Source organism: Trachemys scripta, chromosome 1 (genome assembly GCF_013100865.1).
Source record: "Trachemys scripta elegans isolate TJP31775 chromosome 1, CAS_Tse_1.0, whole genome shotgun sequence".
NCBI classification, from domain to species: domain Eukaryota; kingdom Metazoa; phylum Chordata; order Testudines; family Emydidae; genus Trachemys; species Trachemys scripta.
The window spans coordinates 135,501,633-135,523,453 of record NC_048298.1 but is presented as its reverse complement, the minus strand read 5'-3'; the positions used below and the strand labels follow the sequence as shown (position 1 = coordinate 135,523,453).

Here is a 21,821-nt window from a genome sequence, read left to right as displayed (position 1 = left end):
AGGTAAATAATCAGTTTGTAACTCCAAATGGTGGCAGCGATGTAATAAATTGTCAGTTTCCCAGAAGTCTTTTACAGGGTGTCATGAGGTACTCCATTCACTGCCGATCTGGCATCTCCTCCTGGTCATTCTGGGGATTAGCTTTCGAGGCCAACGCCCCATCCACAGTTTTCACATCATCACTCTGACTCTGGTCTGCAGCTCCTCTTGCTCCAGGACCCGCAGCATTCTCTTTGTGACTTAGCCCTCCAGCTAGGTCACTCAGTGTTCCCCCTTATGGGATTCAGTCCATCAACAGCCTAGGCAGTCTTCCTATTCACTGCCCTGGTGCTACTCCCTCAGTGGCTGGTAGGGGAACCCAGGCCTGCCCTGTTTTCTGGGTTCCAGTCAAGGGACAACTCTAGGGTTACCATATTTCAACAATCAAAAAAGAGGACAGGAGGAGCCCCGCCCTAGCCCCGACCCTGTCCTGCCCTAGCCCCGCCCCTGCCCCTTCCACTCCCTCCCACTTCCTGCCCCCTCAGAACCACCAACCCTCCCCCCCACTCCTTGTCCCCTGACTGCCCCCTCCTGGGACCCCTGCTCCTAACTGCCCTCTAGAACCCCACCCCCTACCTAAGCCTCCCTGTGCCTTGTCCCCTAACTGCCCCCTCCTGAGACCCCCCCACCTGTACTCTGTCCAAAACCTTACACCCCCAACCCCCAGACAGCCCCGCCCGAACTCCTGACCCATCCAACCCTCCCCCCTGCTCCCTGTCTCTTAACTACCCCCCCCAGAACCTCCCTGCCGCTTCTCTGACCCCCAGCCCCCTTACTGTGCTGCAGAGCAGCGCGCTCGGCAGCGGGGGAGGGGCGCAGGGTCGGAGCTCCAGACGGCCGGAGGCCGAGGCGACGGCCGGCGATCTGTGAATGCAGGGTGGGGGGAGGGAGGGAGAGGAGGGGAGTGGTGTCAAGTTGCAGGAGAGAGGAGGGGGGAAGTGGAGGAAGGGCTCTGGCAGCCGGAGCCCGTGCGAGTGGCACAATCCAGCTGGCTGCCCTGTAAGCCGCGCGCGCTCTGCATGGGGTGGGGGAAAGTCCGGACATTGACAAATTCCCCCCGGACGCTATTTTTAACTGAAAAAAGCCGGACATGTCCGGGGGAATCCGGACGAATGGTAACCCTAGACAACTCAGCAGGTCTGCATTTCCTCCCTCTGCCCACACTGCTCCTTCCCTGGACTGATTTAGTTGGGGTGGGTCCTGCTTTGGGCAGGGGGTTGGACTAGATGGCCTCCTGAGGTCTCTTCCAACCCTAATCTTCTATGACTGCTTCCTATACTCTGGTTCCTCTGCTCACTCTGGGTGTACCAGCCCCAAGAATCCACCTCCAGGGAGTAACTGCAGATTATATCCCTGCAGCCCCCAAACACTTCTCCCTCTTCCCAGGGCATGACTGCTGCCTGCCGTACTGCAGCCTTTCTTTCCCAACAGCCCCAGCCCATAGCCAGCTTCCTGCCTTTATAGGTCTCACCAGTTCCTGCACAGGTGAGACTCTCTCTAACCAGCTGATTCTGGCCTAAAGCTCCACTGTTTGCAGCCTAATTAGCTGATTGGGCCCATCTGGCCCAGCCCAGCTTTTACAGGGCTAGTGTGGGGAGCTCATCCCTTCACACAGGGCTACCCAGAATAACTTTGGGGATCTCTGTCTTCTCATTCAGTTATTCTTCTCTGTTAGATCCTGTATCTCTGGACTGTTTGGATTCTTTCTTTGAATCCATATTTATATCTTCTCACAGAAAACACACTGACAGTCTCTCTACCCCTGTGGGCTTTTCCTTTGATGACAGAGAGTGAGGAATGCACTTAGATTTTTGACCTCTGACCTTGTGCATAATGGCCATTTGCTTTGACATTAGCATTTTCTGCTAAAGTCTTAAATCCTTACCATTTCACAAAATTTATTTGATTTGTTATTTAGCAACAAATGTATTTACCATGTATATGTTTGGCATTACATTATGACAGGAATAGATAAGCGAAAACAATACCAGTAAGGTTCCACTAGTTTTCATAAAATTTAAACATCTGAATACACACCTATACATCTAACCATTACTTTGATCTACACAAGTGAAATGACCCTAAATACACTCTAGCATGACCTGGTCAGACAGTATCACACCCTCCCCATTCTGTAACAACTGAAAAGAATATTTGGTTTTGGGTAAATTAATTGCCTAATAATTCCTTGATCACCTTGATGCTTCTCATTTAAGAGTTGTTTGAAAATATTCAAGATTTTGAGTAAGGGCTGATTCTGCTAACCCTTTGTCTCACAAATAGCTCTGACCCATGTCACGAGTCCCTTAAGGATTACTCCGATGAATAAGGAATTCAGAATTAGGCCCTTACACTCACATGCTGTTTATCAATATTGCTGTGTAAAAAGTATTCCTTGTTTCCTTACTCAGTTTCCCTTCCTTTCTGTGTTTCTTGTTAAAGACAGACTTTTAAAAGCATTTCAATATCTCAGCCATTGTAGCAGCACCATTGATTTGCATGGAAGCTGTTTAATTATCCTCCTATTGCATATTAAAATGTGGGATCTATCCCTGCAGGAAGCAGGCGGATCAGACTGGTGAATGGGACAGGTCGCTGTGCCGGGAGAGTGGAGATTTATTACAATGGCAGCTGGGGGACAGTCTGTGATGATTTCTGGGATCTGTCAGACTCCAATGTCGTTTGCAAACAACTGGGATGTGGACATGCCATCAATGCAACTGTCTCTGCTCATTATGGGGAAGGATCCAGACAGATCTGGCTGGATGATGTGAACTGCTCTGGGAATGAATCCGATCTCTGGACGTGTCCTTCCAGGGGCTGGGGACAGCACAACTGCAGACACAAAGAGGACGCGGGAGTTCTCTGTTCAGGTCTGGTCCTGGAATGCTCATGTGAGCCTGGTTACCAGGGGATTTAATGGAGAGGGCGGACAATTGAGGAGAGAGCTGAGAATGATAGAGCCTCTACCTCCTTGTCTCTTCTATAGGATGCCCATACATCCAGTTTTGGCCAGGACAGTCCCTTTTTTAAGCCTGCCCTGGCCATCCCGACTGTTTTGGCAAAAATGGGCATTTGTCCCATTTGCTCTTGCCAAGTGACCATGAGTTGGCAAGAGCAAATTGGACAAATACACAGTTTTGCGAAAGAAGTGGGATACAACTCCTAGCCAGGTGGGGAGGAACATGCAAGGGTGGGGTGAGTGGCAACGCCAGTCCCCCGCTGGAGGGAGGACTCAAGACAGCAGCTTTGGCTGGGCCAGCCCCGCACGGGAGGACAGCAGGGGTCTTGGGCCACCCTGTGTGTGGGTGGGAAGAAGGAGGCCTGGGGCTGGCCCAACATGGGTGGGTGGCAGGGGGGCTCAGGCTGGCCCACGTGCTGAGGGGGTAGGGGAACCTCAGGCTGTCCCTCTGCAGGCAGGAGGCAGTGTGGGCTCAGGTTGGCCCCACGTTGGAGGGAGAGAGAGGAAAGGAGGCCTTGGGGTTGGGCCCCCAGTGGGGTGTTCCATTTTCCCTTTTAAAGAAAATATGGTCACTCTACTTTTCTATCTACCTACTGGGGTCGTGATTAGAAAGTCACCATTTCCCATATGTTCCCACCCAGGAGGATTGGAGATATCGCAGCATTTCTCTAGTGTTGGGAGGGCAGTCACTGCTGTATTGCAGGTATCTGTGTGTGTAACTGCTGGGAACTGGTGACTTTTCAGAGGTGACCATTGTATTTCTAATGGGCCTATGGTGTCCAGGAGAGTCTAATTCTTAGAGTGATTCTCTCTGACACTTGCTTCTGCAGAAGGATGCATCGTTAGAATTGCTGGGATTTCACTCTTTAAACCCCAGTTCATTTCAGAATCAGACGATTTAATTCACTTTTTGTGCATTTCCTTCTAGAATTCACAGATCTGAGGCTGGTGAGTGACAGTGACTGTGCTGGGCGACTGGAGATTTTCTACAATGGGACGTGGGGCAGTGTTTGCTCCAATCAGATGTCTGGAGTAACCCCAGAAATTGTCTGCAAACAGCTGAACTGTGGGGACAGAGGACAGATTGCAAAAGACTTTGCATATGGAGCAGGTTCTGGTCCCACGTGGCTGGACCATGTTGCATGCACTGAGCAGCACAGGTCCCTTTGGCAGTGCCCATCAGACATGTGGAAACAGCAGTCCTGTGATAATCGCGCAGAAGAGACCCATATTTCCTGCAGTGGTAATTCTGAAACTGTCTGTGCACATGCATGCTCACACCCTCTACATGCCTAACTCATTAAAAGGGTGTGATAGAAATTTTGAATGTATTTACTTTTCAGTATAGAGAGTTTTACATTCGCAGCAGTGGCAGACATATTTTCATTGTCCATTCTAGGAATGAGAATACAGCCCCTGGAAAACAAACGTGGGACTTATCTATATAAGCTGTGTGTTACACGGTGCAATCACCTAGTGAGAGCCCACAAATGCCCATAGGCAGGGGAACTAGGGGTGAAAGGGGTGCTGCAGCACTCCCCAGTTTTTGCACAGGGTCCCAGCTGCCAGCCCCGCGCTCTGCTGCTGGTACCGCACACAGGGTCCTGCTACTGGCCCTGCAAGCAGGGCTCTGCTCCCGCCCCCAGCTGTGCTCCCAGCCTCAGTCCCCTTACCCCTATCCACGTCCCCCGCCCAGAGTCATAGCTCAGTCTTGGCCCCAACTCGGGGGAGAGGGAGCATGGATGGGGTAATGGGGGCAAGGTAAAAAGTTTGGGGACCACTGGCTTTCAGCACCCCAACTGTAAAAGTTGTTCCAGCGCCACTGCAAATGTCTCCCATTAGTGAGTGTCATTTGGGAATCTCTGTGGCTACACTTTTGGGATGAACAATCAGAGATGGGCCCAATGTGAGTGACCAAGATGTGGGCGGTCATGCTGAGTGGTTGAAGCAGGAGTCATGCCCATTGGCTAGAGCAGGAGCTGGTAGCCAGAGATTGAAGCCAAGGGTCAGAACCAGAGGCCAGAGCCAAAGTCAGAAATCAGAGCTCAGTGTCAGGACTAGGTTACCTGGAGCAAGGCAAGGGGTAAGTCCGGAGTCAAGGCAAGAGCAAGACTAGGAACAAGACAGGAAAACAAGGTATCCTAGCTGTGGGAAATGCTTTGAGCAGTTGCTGAATGGCTGCTCTGGCGCTGAATTCAAGACCTGGACTGCTGACCCTTCCCACCAATCAGGCAGTACGACCAGTCAGGCAACCTAATACAGGCCGCTGTGCTTGTTAGCTGCCTGGAGACTAGCTCTGCTGCAGCCCCTGCTTCCTGACCCCCCAGGCTGTGAAATCTGGGTCAGGATCAGAATTCCCGAAAAGTGTGTCTGTGTCTGTGCGTGTCGGTGAGAGTTTGTTTCAGATCTAAAGTCCCATTTTGGTCTCAATTCTAATACCACCATGTCTGGATCCCCAAAATAATATGGGTGAGTTTCAGCTGACAAATCTGTTTACATTCAAAGAGGGCCAGGAGCAGCTGTACACAGGGTGGATGGAACAGACTCAGATAATCACAAACGCACACACCAGCAGGGAGCTGCATAAAGATTTCAACATCCAAAAAATCCACTGAGTAATAAATCCATTAGCTCTGAAACAAACTAGATTTTAGATTTAAGTTTATAAAATTGCTGAAATTTAGGGGTTTAATGTACACACACTCTTCTTGGTCTGTTCAGTTCATCATTTTCTCTGCATAGGACAAAAAGAGAAAACACCTCAGACCCTGTTTGCCGAATGCCCGAACACTACAAGCTGCACAGGTATTTCTGCTTCTCTGTGTCTCATTCTTCGTCCTTAAGGACTTTCCCAGCTGTCCCAGTAACATGTGAGGTTTCTGCATTTCCAGACCGGGAGAAGTTACGTGTCGTGGAAGGAAAGGACAGATGCTCGGGGAGAGTGGAGGTTTGGTACCGTGGCTCCTGGGGAACAGTTTGTGATGACTCCTGGGACATGGCGGATGCTAACGTTGTGTGTAAACAACTGGGCTGTGGATCTGCTTTATCTGCCCCGGGCGAGGCTGCATATGGCGAGGGGACTGGTCCCATCTGGGTGGAGTCGTTGGATTGCAGAGGGAGAGAGTCATCTCTCTGGGAGTGTCCTGCCAAGCCCTGGGGTGAGAGCAACTGTGGCCATAAGGAAGATGTTGCAGTGAATTGCTCAGGTGAGTGACAGATGTTTCTGCTACATGCTGTAATTTTCCGGAAGGAGGATGGGTCCAATTGCCTGCCCCTCCTTGGTCACAGACCAGGTCCTCCCATCTCCCATGTGCAGGAGCATCAATGATGCTATAGGGTGGAACCTTTTTGGGGTCAGATTGGCTCAGACATCAGCCCACATAGCCCCTGCATCCACCACAGACCCCAGTGTGCTGGTGTGTTACTAGTCAGCATAGGAGGACGTGGGCCCTAAATCACTAACATACAGACCCTGTGCTGGTCTGAGGGAGTTTGTAGAAGTGACGTCTGGAGATCCTCAGGGACTCTGAGTCACTTCCCCCTCGCTCCAGACTCCAACTCTCCTCTCTTTCCTTTTGCAGGTGTGACAGAGACGACAGCATCACTGAGTAGAACAGGTAAAACGTCCCCCTCTCCCATCAAGAGTTAAATTTACCTGCTGCTGGGTCACAGAGGATGTGCCACAAACTGCAGCCTAAGGCAGGAGCTCCTTTCTGTGTGTAAGCAGGGGAATGGTCCCGCTATTGTGGGAACTTTCCTGGCTTATACAGTACCCCGGTGAAGTGGACTAATGAAGGGATCTGAGTCCTCCCACTTCCTTTACCCAGAGGCCTTCCTGATGTCAAGCGCTCCCCTTCCACTCTCCTGTGTGGCAGAGTCCTTGTAACCCTGACAAGGCTGGGCCCAGAATTCCTGGGGGCTCGATCCCCAACCTTGCCGTGGTCACTTAGAGCAGGGGCTGGGGTGTCCCCACTCTGGGATGCTCTCTCTGCATTCAACGCTTCCCTGACCCACTGATCATTACATACAGTTCAAAGCAAATACAATTTATTAAACAGCGATCAATTTTAAAACAATAAGGGAAAAATGGGAAAGGTTAAAGGAAAACATGTCACCCCACTCTGTGGCATGGGGACATCACAACCAGCGTCTCTGGAATGTAAGGGAATTTCACAGTCTGCTCCTCACAAGCCCCAGGTCTCCTTCTCAGGCCCTGGCTGTGCTGCAGGGATGCTGCGGGTTGGACACTTGCTCTGGTGGAGGCCACACACCCTCAGGCTTTAAATGGCAGGACCCTTCTTCCCAGCATCACTCCTGCCCTGTCGGGGTTACGTCCCCTTACACATGGCCTGTGAAATCTAGGGGTGAATGACACCCAGCTGGGAGCTGCAGGCCCTGCTAACCCTGATGATTCCTGTCTGCTGGCTCCAGCTGACAGGGCAGGGCCCATGATTTAAACAGCAGCCTGTGAGCTGCGCTCTGTGTTCCAGCCCATTACTCTGCTGTTCTGGGCTGTGCAATGAGTGACTTGGGAGCTCCCCGGGGCCCCCCTGACTCTCACAGGATAATCTCTCCCTGTCGTATGTTCATTTCCATCCAGTTCCCCCGCGCCGTCCTCTGACTGACAGTGGGAGAGTCACAGTGCCCATGGTCGTCTGCATTATCCTGGGGGCCCTGCTTTGCCTGGTCTTAATCATCCTGGGTGCACAGGTGCGAAGTGCCAGGGCACAGCGCAGAGGTGGGTGCTGATTGGTGTCACTGTGTGAAATGCCTCTGAAATAATAGGGGGAGCTGTGTCTAAGGGGGGGTGGGGTGTTGTCAGTGTAAAGGAAGGTTAAGTTGTATTATACTGTTCGGCCACAAAGTGGCATTGCATGTAACAACTTATTTTAGCTATCCTCAGCCATGCCTGGCAGAGCATTAAGGGATCTTATTGTGAACAGATCTGGTGAGTATTTCTCTGGGACGGAAGCTCTGTAGCCATTCTATATCTGGTACAGAAACCTGACCTGCTAATAGCAGCCCTGCCACCTACCATGTATAAGGTGTATGTGACATAGTGCCCGAAGTTAAGCAGTGCCAGAAGAGAAGGAAAAACAGAAGGAAGAGAGCAACAGAAGTTGCAGACAGAAGGAGGAGCAATGAAGGTTGCAGAGAGGAAAAAAAAAAGCAACACAGGTTGCAGGATTTCATCAACATCTCTCTCTGCGTTGCCCTAGAGAACTTCAGCTTTCACAAACCTTCACAACTGAGAGACTAGAAGCAGCATTTTGCAAGATTTCAAATTGCTACAAAACTCCATAAGGAAACTGAAGATATACAGGTATGGTGTTTACTTTGTGCTTTTTGGAAGCAAGCAGAGCATTTCTTTAAATCCTTTGATTTTCCTGAGGACAGTCACAAAGATGACTATAAAAGGGTTCTAGCTATGTTTGATGCATACTTTATACATTGGAAGCTCAAAGTTACAGAACTGACCAGTGAACCACACACCTCATTTGGAACTGGAAGTACGCAACCAGGCAGCACCAGAGACCAAAAAAACACAAAAGCAAATACAGTACAATACTCTCTTAAACGTAAACAACTAAAAAAATTACAGGGAAAGGTTAAAAAAAAGATTTGACAAGGTAAGGAAACTGTTTCTGTGTTTCATTTAAATTAAGATGGTTAAAAGCAGCATTTTTCTTCTGAATAGTAAAGTTTCAAAGCTGTATTAAGTCAATGTTCAGTTGTAAACTTTTGAAAGAACAACTGTAACATTTTCTTCCGAGTTACGAATGTTTCAGTTATGAACAACCTCCATTCCAAGATGTTTGTAATTCTGAGGTTCTACTGTACCCTCAGAGAAATGTGGTTTATGAAAGGGAATGTTTTCATCAGAGAATTCAAGGACTAGGGGAAAATGTTGAATAATTTATAAGAGCTCTGCATGCCTAGGCTGAAAACTCTGATTCTGGCACAGCAAACATGAAAATATCAGAGAGAAGCTGGTTATTGGGTTAAACGATAAAGTCCTTCACAGCAACTACAATTAAAAACAGACTTCACCCTACACACTGCTATTCAAATGGCAAAGCAATCTAGCTGATGAGACAGCAAAACCCAGAGCAACTTGCCAAACAAGAATCTAGCTTAGAAGCTAGTAACAAACACAGCATGAGTGCGACAAGTTAATACTATGAAACTGGTGAGGTAAAGAGAGAGAACTCCTGGCTAAGAGGAACAAATTTTACTCAAACACTCAGGATATATTAAATGCACAAAATATGGGCATTTTGCAGATTTTTTTGCCACTTAAACGCAGTGATACGCAGTAAACACAAAAAGAACAGGAGTACTTGTGGCACCTTAAAGACTAACACATTTATTAGAGCATAAACTTTCGTGGGCTACAGCCCACTTCTTCAGATGCATATCGAGTGAAACATATATTGAGGAGATATATATACATACATATATAAACAAAGGTTGTGGAACTGGCGATTGAAGATTAACATTCTGACCTACAGGGAGCGGACTGGACACAAGAGTAACATGTGGTGGAGTAACAACTGGAGCAGGAGATGTATGTGTAAGGCTACTAGAGGCATTTGAAACAGTCAGAGGTTTAACTGTGTTTTGAACTGCTTTCCCCTGTACCATGGTTTGCTTTTGATTATTCTGAGGAAATGCAAGTTGAATGCAAGTTGGAGTAGTAACTGAGCTTGATGGAGCAGTGGTGGGCATTAAAGATGGAGCAGCTATAGTTGTGGGAGGCTTGGGAGCAATATGCATTTGCTTCACAAGTCCTAGTTTCTTAATATGTTCTGAAATCACAGATCTAAGTTTATTCTCCAGATCTCTGTGCATATCAGATGTTAAGACATGATACATTAAAGAATCTTGGCTGTTTGCAGAAGCATTACATTTCTTACAGTAGTGCTCAATAAAATTCTCTTTAATTTCATCTGGTCTCTGGCCAAAATATGTGCTTATTAAATTTTGAAAATGGTTCATCAGCACATGTTTCTTCATATTGTAGTACAGTGTGTCTGTAAAGTGACATTTTAGACATGTGAAGTTTATAATGTCACTCCTGCATTGTTTCATGCCACCTAAAATGCTCACTGTGTAGTTCTGTATTTTCCTATTAGAAGAGTGAAACATCCGGATGTGTTTTCCCACTATTTTTTATATACATATATATTTGTATGTATATCTCCTCAATATATGTTTCACTCTATATGCATCCGAAGAAGTGGGCTGTAGCCCACGAAAGCTTATGCTCTAATAAATTTGTTAGTCTCTAAGGTGCCACAAGTACTCCTGTTCTTTTTGCGGATACAGACTAACACGGCTGCTACTCTGAAACCTGGCAGTAAACACATTGATTTATATTACAGACAAACGAGCCATTGTTTCTGGGATCTATTATGTGTGATGATACAGATCCTGAAAGTGATCATTCAGAGAAACAGTATTGACTTTAAAATTCACTTAGGAACAGATGTAACAGTCATCTCAGAAAGGCCTTACAATTACCATCAATCCCTCCCAGAGATGAAGTCACCTGACGCAGCTGACTAGCCCTGGAGGCATTCTGAATTGCATGGGACAGTTCACCGTAGAAATATCTTTCAAAAACAAAAACTTCTCATTCAGAGTCCATGTGATCAAAGGATCAAAGACCAACAGCGTTCTCGACCTCAGTGTGGCAGCCATGATGGGCCTAATGAGAAAAGTGGAAGAACTTGGCAGGGGGATATTTGAAAGGAGACCCAGTACAAATAAACTCAAGATAAAATGCTGGAGCATACAGTGTACATCAGAAAGAACAATCAACAGAGCAAACTCTACAGATGGCAGATGCAGAACAAGAGGAAGAAAACTCAGAGATTCCAAACAGGCCTCAGGCAGTCATTGCAACTGATGGAAAGCCAGATGACCAAGTTGTTACTTGTTTGGGTTGGGTAATTAGAAAACTAGTACCACTGAGAGATGTTAGGGCTTTTTCCCTCGCCCCTCTCTTGGTTCTTATCATGCAAACAGAAAGCAGAAGACCACAGTCTAAGTGTAGGCAATTCAATGTTTATTGGGGCTAATCAAGCAAGCATATCCATAGCTCTGTACGCCACAGAGTTTTCCCTGTCCTTTTTCCCACCTTCTTTTTCTTATCAGGCTTAATTATACCTATAGTGCACACCTTGGTCCCACCCCTTACAATTTATGGTCATGTTCCCTTTTGGAGGATCGTGAGTATGGACACCTTGGTACCGCCTTTTTGTACCCCATGGGAGGGTAAGGCGTAAGGTTATGTTTAAGCAAGGGTCACCTTTTCTCTGGCTTTTTAGTGTTTTTATGCTTCCCCATCACCCCACTTGACCCTCCCATCTGGTTGCTTGACCTTGCCTTTAGATAAGGGTCAAGGCAGTCTTCAAGTGTACACTGGTATATTAAACTCCCACCATACCCAGCAACACTTTAACTCTTTTCCTTATTTCTTTTCATTGTGCTATAAATCCCATCTAGAAGCAACACACAGTGTTTTCATTCTTTGTTCACACATATTAGTAGGGAGAATATATAAAAATATCAAAAGTCAAACGCAAACTTTTATCCTAGGCTAAGAGACAGGCCTATATACTAAAAAGGCACTTAATAGACTGATCTGTGCAAAACTACAAATATACAATGATAACCTAAATTTTGTAAATGGTAGGAATGTAGAACTCAAAAGGGGAAATGTAATGGAAGGCTAAACTGTATTATACTGTTCACCCACTAGGTGGCACTGTGTGTAACACACCTTGTTTAAACTAACTTCAGCCATACCTGGTAGAGTATTAAGGTATCTTATGGTGAACACATGTGGTGTGTATCTCTCTTGCAGGGAAGCTCTGTAGCCAGTCCAGATGACAGTAAATTGGGAGGAGTTGAGACTAGTGGGGACAACAGAGAAATAATACAAAGGGGAAATGCAGTGGTCCCTTGCTCTCAAATGGGGAGGGAGCCCACTCTGTCCCACTGTGTCAGGCAGCAGCACATAGGCTTGGGTCCCACTAGCTGGGCCGATCTGTAAGCTGTCTAGAGCTCACAGCCTCCTGTCAGGGCTGCCGTCAATCAAGAGTCTAGGGCTCTGGCCCTCTAGGTGGGGGAGAGTATAAGCAGTCTTTAGTCTACACCATCCTGGCTGGGACAGCCAGCAGTTAATGGTTTATTAGGGAAGCTCTGGCCCTCTGGGCAAGGAAGAGTGGGGAGGAGGTGTTGCCTAAGCCTCTTGGCTAAGACAGCTAGCAAACACACAGTCTGGGGCTCTGGCTCTTTGGGTGGGGGCAAAGCAGGGAGCACCAAACAGTCTAGGGATTCAGGCCCTCAGGCAGGGCAGAGCACCATACAGACAGTTTTGATGTCCTGGCTCTGGCAGACAGCAGACCTCTTGGCCGAAGGTGAGGAGGCTGCCACCCCAGGAATGGGGTTGGCAGCAGGGGATGGGGGGACCTTGGCGCACCTTACTTCATTGTGTCCTAGCCCAGGGCCCTAATAGTGGCGGACTGTTCTGCCACTTGGTCAGCAGGGATCCAGCTAAAACATGTTGACTCAGATTTTGACAGTGAAACATGACCAAAGTCCAGTTTCCTTGGGCTACTTCCTACCAGCGTCTGGGTGAGGGGGTCCATAGTGCCCGGGATCTTGGTCTCGTGGGGGTACAATAACTCCTCATTTAACGTCATCCCGCTTAACATTGTTTCAATGTTACGTCCTTGCTCAATTAGGGATCATGCTCATTTAAAGTTGTGCAATGCTCCCTTATAACGTTGTTTGGCTGCCTGCTTGTAAGATTCTGTGGAAGAGCAGCGACTTTACAAGGGAGCATTACACAAGTTCCGCTTCTCCGCCTCCTTCCCCTCCCTCCCAGTGCTCCCCCCACCGCCAAACAGCTGTTTGGCAGCACTTAGGACTTTCTGGGAGGGAGGGGGAGGAGCAGGGAAGATCTGCATCTCTACTCCTCCCCCTCCCTCCCAGAACGTCCTAAGCACCGCAAACAGTCCTGGTGGTGCTTAGGACTTTGTGGGGCGGGGAGGGGCATGTGGCGTGCTCTGGAGAGGAGGTGGAGTGGGAGTGGGAAGAGGTGGGCCTGGAGTGGAGCGGAGACAGGAAGAGGCAAGCCTGGAGCATTCCGAGCAAAGTCCGAGCTTGTTCTTCTCCGGGGAAGCTGCCTCTGCTTCTGCAAAGGTGCTTCCTAGCGTCCTTGCCTGCAGCGGGCTGTGCCTGTGTGGGGTAAGCCAGGGGCACTTCCCAACCACAGTACAGTACTGTACAGTATATAATGCCTTTGTCTGCCACAAATAAATTTCCTTGGAACCTAACCCCCCGCATTCCCATTAAAACTTATGGGAAAATTGGATTTGTTTAACATTGTTTCACTTAAAGTTGCATTTTTCAGGAACATAACTACAACGTTAAGTGAGGAGTTACTGTACTTGGCCGATGGCAGTCCCGGAGATTTCTCTCCAGGGTCGGTCTCCTTTGTGGACAGGATCCTGCCCAGTGCTGGTCCAGCTCCAGAGTTCTGCAGCAGGCTGGAGACAGGAAACAAAGGGTGGGAATAAATGGTAAATTTTCAGAATGGAGAGGGGTAACTAGTGGTGTTCCCCAAGGGTCAGTCCTAGGACCAATCCTATTCAATTTATTCATAAATGATCTGGAGAAAGGGGTAAACAGTGAGGTGGCAAAGTTTGCAGACGATACTAAACTGCTCAAGATAGTTAAGACCAAAGCAGACTGTGAAGAACTTCAAAAAGATCTCATAAAACTAAGTGATTGGGCAACAAAACGGCAAAAGAAATTTAATGTGTATAAATGTAAAGTAATGCACATTGGAAAAAATAACCCCAACTATACATACAATATGTAATTTGTAATTTAGCTACAGCTAATCAAGAAAGAGATCTTGGAGTCATCATGGGTATTTCTCTGAAGACATCCATGAAGTGTGCAGCGGCAGTCAAAAAAGCAAATAGGATGTTAGGAATCATTTAAAAAGGGATAGAGAGTAAGATGGAGAATATCTTATTGCCCTTATATAAATCCATGGTATGCCCACATCTTGAATACTACATACAGATGTGGCCTCCTCATCTCAAAAAAGATATATTGGCATTAGAAAAGGTTCAGAGAAGGGTAACTAGAATGATTAGGGGTTTGGAACGGGTCCCATATGAGGAGAGACTAAAGAGGCTAGGACTTTTCAGCTTGGAAAAGAGAAGATTAAGGGGGGCTATAATAGAGGTATTTAAAATCATGAGTGGTCTGGAGAAAGTGAATAAGGAAATGTTATTTACTTGTTCCCATAATATAAGAACTAGGGGCCACCAAAAGAAATTAATGGGCAGCAGGTTTAAAACAAATAAAAGGAAGTTCTTCTTCACGCAGTGCACAGTCGACCCGTGGAACTCCTTGCCTGAGTAGGTTGTGAAGGCCAGGACTATAACAGGGTTTAAAAAAGAACTAGATAAATTCATGGAGATTAAGTCCATGAATGGCTATTAGCCAGGATAGGTACGGAATGGTGTCCCTAGCCTCTGTTTGTCAGAGGGTGGAGATGGATGGCAGGAGAGAGATCACTTGATCATTAACTGTTAGGTTCACTCTCTCTGGGGCACCTGGCATTGGCCACTGTTCGCAGACAGGATACTGGGTTGGATGGACCTTTGGTCTGCCCCACTATGGCTGTTCTTATGTTCTAACATTAGAAAGCTTCAGGTATAAAAAATCAGTTTGGAAGGCCCTTCTGCAGTGTTTTCTGCAGTCCTCAGATTCTGAGTTTTCTTATACAAGAAAAACAAACAAACGAAAAATAACCAACCAACCAAGGCTTTGAACACAGTAGTTATAGCTATTTCCATTGTGCAGAGCTTCACAGTGTAACTGATGCTGCTAATCCGGTCACTTTACAGGACACTGGCAGCAGTTCTTATGTTCCCTGGCTCCCACTCAAATGAGATGCAAGGCCCTCCCTTTATGCTTCCTCTCCTGTCGTGGTAATTCCGGCGAGGGGGGCAGGGCAACTTTGGCTCCACCCACCAGAGGGATTGTCGTGGTCCCTCACTCTCAATTGGGGAGGCGGGCAACTCCGCCTCACTAGAGGAAATAATACAAAGGGTCTGCAAATATTGTTAGAAAAAGAACATTTTGAGATTCCATTTAGAAAAGTGCAAGAAAATCCATGTGAGGGAAAGATCCCTAATAGAGAGATACAGCAGGAGGGCGGGTACGAGGAAGGAGAAATGCTGCAAAAGAGCTTGGGTGATAATGGCCAAAGAGATCAGACAGTTCTACTAGGCATTTAGGGAATATCTAAACTGCAATGAGAGGTGTGATTGCAGCACATGTAGACATACCCGAGGTAGCTTTTACCTAGCTAGTAAAAGCTAGCTGGTATAACAACAGCACTGTAGTTATGTCAGTATGGCTGTGATGTGGGCTAGCCACTGGAGTATGCACCCAGGCTCCTAGGTGAGGTTGTACATGGAAGGTTAGCCTGTGCTACTGTGTCTGCTGGCACAGCTACATGGCTAGCTAGATCTAAGTCAGCTCAGATGTGTTTATGCATCCTGCAATCACACCTCCAGATTGCCGTGTTGATGTACCCTTATACAAGAACATAAGAATGGCCATGCTGGGTCAGATCAAATGTCCATATAGCCCACTATCCTGTATCCTGACAGCGGCCAATGTCAGGTGCTTCACAGGAAATTAACAGAACAGGTAATCATCAACTGATCCATCCCCTGTTGCTCATTCCCACCTTCTGGCAAACAGAGGTTAAGGACACCATCTTTTCCCACCCTGGCTAATAGCCATTGATGGACCTATCCTCCATGAATTTATCTAGTTCTTTTTTGAGCCCTTTTATACTCTTGGCCTTCACAACATACTCTGGCAAAGAGTTCCATGAGTGTTGACTGTGTGTTGTGTGAAGAAATGCTTCCTTTTGTTTGTTTCAAACCTGCTGCCTATTAATTTCATTTGGTGACCCCTAGTTCTTGTGTTATGAGAAGGAGTAAATAACACTTCCTTATTTACTTTCTCCACACCAGTCATGATTTTATAGTTTCACATCCCCCCTTAGCCGTCTCTTTTCCAAGCTGAAAAGTCCCAATTTTATTAATCTCTACTCATATGTCAGCTTTTCCATACCCCTAATCATTTTTGTTGCCCTTTTCTGAACTTTTTCCAACTCCAATATGTCTTTTTTTAGATAGGTGACCATATCTGCACGCAGTATTCAAGATGTAGGCATACCATGGATTTATATAGAGGCAATATGATATTTTCTGTCTTGTTATCTATCCCTTTCCTAATGATTACCAATAATTTGTTAGCTTTTTCGACTGCCAGTGCATATTGAGTGGATGTTTTCAGAGAACTATCCACAATCACTCGAAGATCTCTTTCTTGAGTGGTAACAGCTAATTTAGACCCCATCATTTTATATGTATATTTGGGATTATGTTTTCCAGTGTGCATTACTTTGCGTTTATCAACATTGAATTTAATCTGCTATTGTGTTGCCCAGTCACCCAGTTTTGTGAGACCCCCATTGTATTTTTTGCAGTCTGCTTTGGACTTAACTGTTTCGAGTAGTTTTGTATAATTTGCCAATTTTGCTACCTTACTGTTTATCCCTTGTTCCAGATCATTTATTAATATGTTGATCAACACTGGTCCCAGTACAGATCCCTGGGAGTCACCACTATTTACCTCTCTCCATTCTGAAAACTGATAATTTATTTCTTCCCTTTGTTTCCTACCTTTTAACCAGTTACTGATCCATGAGAGGATCTTCCCCTTTATCCCATGACAGTTTACTTTTCTTAAGAACTTTTGGTAAGGGACCTTGTCAAAGGCTTTCTGAATATCTAAGTATACTATATCCACTGGATCCCCCATGTCCACATGCTTGTTGAACCCTCAGAGAATACTAGTAGATTGTTGAGGCATGATTTTTCTTTACAAAAATCATGTTTACTATTCCCCCAAAATCACGTTCATCTATATATCTGATAATTCTGTTTTTACTGTAGTTTAATCTAATTTGCCTGGCTCTGTAAATTGGGTTACTGGCCTGTAATTGCTGGGCTTGCTTCTTGAGCCTTTTTTAAAAATTGGCATCACATTAGCTATCCTCCAGCCATCTGGTACAGAAACTGATTTAAATGATAGGTTACATACCACAGTTAGTAATTCTGAAATTTCACATTTGAGTTCTTTCAGACGCTTGGGTGAATACTATCTGGTCCTGGTGACTTATTACTGTTTAGTTCATCAATTTGTTCCAAAACTTCCTCTAATGACACCTCAATCTGGGACAGTTCCTCAGATTTGTCACCTAAAAAGATATATAGATAGTACTTTCCATTTTTAAAGCACAACACAAATATTAGGTAATTGTTCCCCACACAGTCTATAGGCAGTACATATACAGGTACTATTTTGCCCATAAGTGTGAGCACCAGGATAGGAGAGGAGTGATTTTGGGTGGTACTAGGAGTAATAGGATAAATGTATGTAGGGACCATTAAGGCTGACTATTAAGATAAACTTAATGACAGTGAAATAGCCAATAGAACAAACAGGAGAGGGACGTGGTCCCCGTCACCTGGAACACTGAAATCTTAACTGGTCAGAGCAATGGGAATGTGCTGTAGGAACCAGTCCTGCACTGGGCCCAGGGGGAGGGGCTGGATGATCTCATAGGGTTTCGCATCCCTAGCTTCTCTGATCCTGTGCAAACCCTGCCCTTTGTTTTTAGGCTCCAGAAGATTCTTGGACCCTTTCTCTGAGGCCGTGTATGAGGAGATCGATTATAACTTGATGAGAAAGAAGCCGGAAATGTTTGATCACTCAGGTCTGTGTGTGTCATTCCTAAAATGGAGAAAATCTCTAATGCAGTCTGCATTCTAAAGCTCTGATCTAGAGCTAAATCTCTGCAACCTTCAAGCCTGTGAGTCCTGGATGGCTGCAGATGCTGGGTCTGTGACGAGATCAGCCAGTTACTGGACTGAGATGAATGACTTTCCTCCCTAGCAGGCTCTGCTAGCCCCATTCTGAGGACAGTCGGTCCCATCTGTACATCCTGCAGCCTTAGGGGATAATTACTTATGGGTCAGGAAAGTGACTGTTCAAATCATTTTGACTCAACGTCAATCAGTTGGGAAGATGCTGCTCTCAGTTTAGCACATTGTGGGGCACTCTGAGCATGGTCAGTGCATCTCTCTGAGATGCACATTCTCCTCTCTACTAATGGTGGGGGTTGGTCACAGACTCTGATCCTGGGAGGGGTGTGGCCTAATCTGGCAACAAGGCAGGGGAGGGGGAGTATTTTCTATAACAAAATGGGAATTATGTCCGTGGCTGAGGAGGTCTGGACCAGCAGCCTCAGCTGTAATTTTCTTCTGGATCAGGCCATGAAGTAGCAACATTCAGGAGGAGAAGATAAACATTGCTCTCTAAACAGATTCTTACACCTTGAGTGTGATTCAAAACAGGCTCCCCAGTTCATGAGAAGGATTTGAATGAAACCCACAGGAGGGGATCCCATGGTTAAAGGCTCACTCAGTCCCTGCCTCACCTCATGAGGTCAATATGGCTGTTCCCAGCATCTTCCCAGTCTGATTTTATCCACCCCAAAGCCACATTTACCACAAAAAAAGGATATTTATCTTGGAAAGTTTGAGTAAGCCTCTCACCGCTCAGTCGCTGTGAATTCAGCATCTTCTCTTCAAGGAGCAATATACTGAGACCATAAATCTTGCTCCGGGACCTGGATGTATTGCCCATCAGCCAGTTTTGCTGCTCTCACTGTGATAACATCCCATTTACCATCTCTCTGGTTTCCTATTTAGATGACTCAGTGACAAAGTTGCAGTATTACACTAATGACAGCGAGGGGGAAAATGATCCTGGATCAGAACAAGGTAACAAGGGTGGGGATGGATACAGAGACACATAAAAGATTTCCGTCCAACTCTTGATGGAAACGTGAATAAATCGTGATCCTTTCTGTGTGTGGTTGATGGTGCTTTCCCCCAGGGGAGGAGCTGCAGGGAACTGGGCAGAGAAATATTCACATGGTATGAAAGAATCTGTCTTCCACAGCTGACACGTGTCACTATACAACCCCTGATCTGTGCCCCATGATCTAAGCCCCTGCCTCCTTGGCATATAGCCCAATTCATGATCCAGTCCATATAAAGTAAGGACTTTAAACCATATCTTTATAGAGTTCAGTTGAATTCACAATGGTCAGCTCTGGTGTGGCAGCTACTGTCTCCCAACTGGTCCAGGGTTCGCTCTATACCAGCATAGATCCTGATCTCATTGAAGGGCATGACAAAGTTGCTATTGGATGCTGTGGGGCAGGGCTGGGCCCTAGTTATTTTTGAGGCAATAAAGGTGGCATAATTAATGTTTCACAGAATGTCCATGACTCTCCCTTTTCCCCTGGGTCTCCCTGTGACTTCCCCTACAGAATCTATGATGAACAGCCCAAACTCCAAGACAACAGGCCTTTAATGGGGAACTAAAACCTGCTGGGGAAATGGGTGTGTTCAGGGGAAGCTGAATGTGGTGTTTGCTGTTCCAGAGGGAGCTTCCCCGGGGGGGTCTCGGTTGGATTACGATAACGTCGAGGAGCCTGCCTTGAGCAACGTTCCCCAGACTCCAGACAGTCGAGGTGAGCAGTGATGAATCCGCCTCCTGGAAGCCACATTACCCCTTGGCTACTGCTGCTCCCCCTGCCCTTCATTCCCTACTCTGCCCTTTGATCCTGAGCTCAGGGCTGGGAAGAATTAACCCAGACTAGCCTGGCTGGAGCCAGGGAGACGCATTCCACAATTAACAGTTCCCCTCATTGTGCCCTTAAGGAGCCATGTCTTTGTTTTTTTTGTGTTTCCTATTTACTTCCCCTCCAATAGCCTCCTTTGATTTTTCTCTGTGCAGTCTGGCAGGATAATATCAAACAGCTAAGCTGAGGTGTATGTGGCATTCATAAGAAAAAATACACATAACTCCCTCGTTCGCCACACCTGGCATGTAGTTTATTTATCTATTCAGTGGAAAGGCTCTTCTCATTACCATTAAGTCCCATCTTTATTTCAGAGGTCCCGGCCCTGCCTGGAGATGTCCCAGAGGATGGTTATGATGATGCCAGAGAAATTTCTGACCTTGAAGATGACCCTGGTTCTGGACCAAGTGCCCAGGAAGTCACTGGGGCCCATGAGGAAAGCATCAGGGATTCAGAGGCAGGTGAGTGGAGTGAGGACAACTCACCTGGAAGAGACTTTACTGGCCACTAGAGGTCACTGACACTGCACTGATATACAATTATTGGTTAACTACCAGCTATATCCCCACCCTGACCTCTACTAAATAGAGTTAAATGGACTTAAACCAAGAAAAAGAGAAGATTTCCTAGATAAGGTCCCTGATCCTACAAATACTAGATCCCATCTGTCACTCTACTCACATGAATAGTCTCGCTGACTTCAGTGGGATTGTCCAAATCATCAAAGTTACATGGGTCCATTGACAGGATAGGGGCCAAAGTGCCTTTCCCCAAACCAGGTGTCAGTGCCCTGCATGGTAATGGGAAGAGCAGGTCCCTCGAGTGTGGTTAGTTAGTGGCCTGGCATCAGGTTTTCAATCACTCTCTTCAATATGTATTGTCCCCGTTAGCATAGGATCAGAGCTGGGGCCCAGGGCTGAGTGCTCACTCTGCACCTCAGGGGAAACTGGGTTGGAATGAAATGTGCATTTCTTTGGTCTTGGTGGGAATAACGTGCGAATGAGCATTGTGTGGGCAGGTGAGATCTGTGATGTCCAGGCAAGTCCCATGCGCTAGGGTCCCCACCCTGCTCCAGCCACCAGGTCTCTGCTGGCATGTGGTCCCTTAGGGACTATATTAGCTGTCAGGAGTTACAGCAGCCGCTAGTGGCCTATCAGGGAGTTGTCACCAGCTCACTGCCATGCCCACACTTCTCCTGCACCAGGGAGCTCTCAGTGTAACGCCGACAGAACGCGGTTTTCAGCAGGCAGGATCGAACCTGGGCCCTCTGGAGGTTAGTGCATGAGCCTCTACCGCATGAGCTAAAAGCCAACTGGCTGGTAACTAAGGCTGTAGAGCAGACTCATTTAACTGTCTCTCTAAGTGTTCTTGGTGCCACTAGCTGGGATAGAACACCACACCTACAAGGTGTGTGGATTACATCAGCACAGAGAGAATCTGCTCCCACATGTTTTCTTTGAAGAACAGAGATAGATAATGGATTAAACTTGTCTGATGCCCACTCAGAGGAACTGAGGGCAGGGGCTGATTCACAGCCCATACTGTATGTTGTCCATCCATTATGTGAGTGCACATGGGTGGAAAATGGATACATTGACTGTAATGTGACCTCCTTGCTATTTTCAGGCTGGAGTCTGCACTCGCTAAGAAGTGAAGGGGCCTCTGGGGCTGAGAGTGACGTCCTGTCCCCACCTCCTCATGACCTGGGTTATGATGACGTTGATGATGGCGTCTCTGGGACATCAATATAAGAACGACTGAGTTCAGATCAAATATCCTGTGAGAATGTAAATGCTGTATTGTTAGACTCTTCCTGTCCCAAATGCTCATTGACCCATGGGGGCATCGGAGACAATCCCTGCCTGGGAATTACTTCAATCAGCTTTTTTATTTCAGTTTTGTTTAGATGCAAGAAATAAGTGTGACTGAGACTGGGGCTGCGATTTCCCCTCTAATTTCCCATTGATCAGAACTTCTCTGCTTTTTTGT

The 21,821-nt window shown here is 46.7% G+C and overlaps 1 protein-coding gene across 1 annotated transcript; it reads left to right on the top strand.

The window, feature by feature from the left end:
• Positions 1 to 2,590: 2,590 nt before the first annotated feature.
• On the top strand, positions 2,591 to 19,561 carry LOC117874011 (antigen WC1.1-like; the record flags this gene model as incomplete). Its single annotated transcript, XM_034763872.1, has 9 exons — positions 2,591 to 2,912; positions 3,930 to 4,244; positions 5,744 to 5,806; positions 5,893 to 6,207; positions 6,583 to 6,618; positions 7,602 to 7,739; positions 17,799 to 17,894; positions 18,892 to 18,963; positions 19,518 to 19,561. Coding segments are annotated over 9 exons (1,401 nt in total), but the record flags the coding sequence as incomplete, so codon positions are not given.
• Positions 19,562 to 21,821: the final 2,260 nt, after the last annotated feature.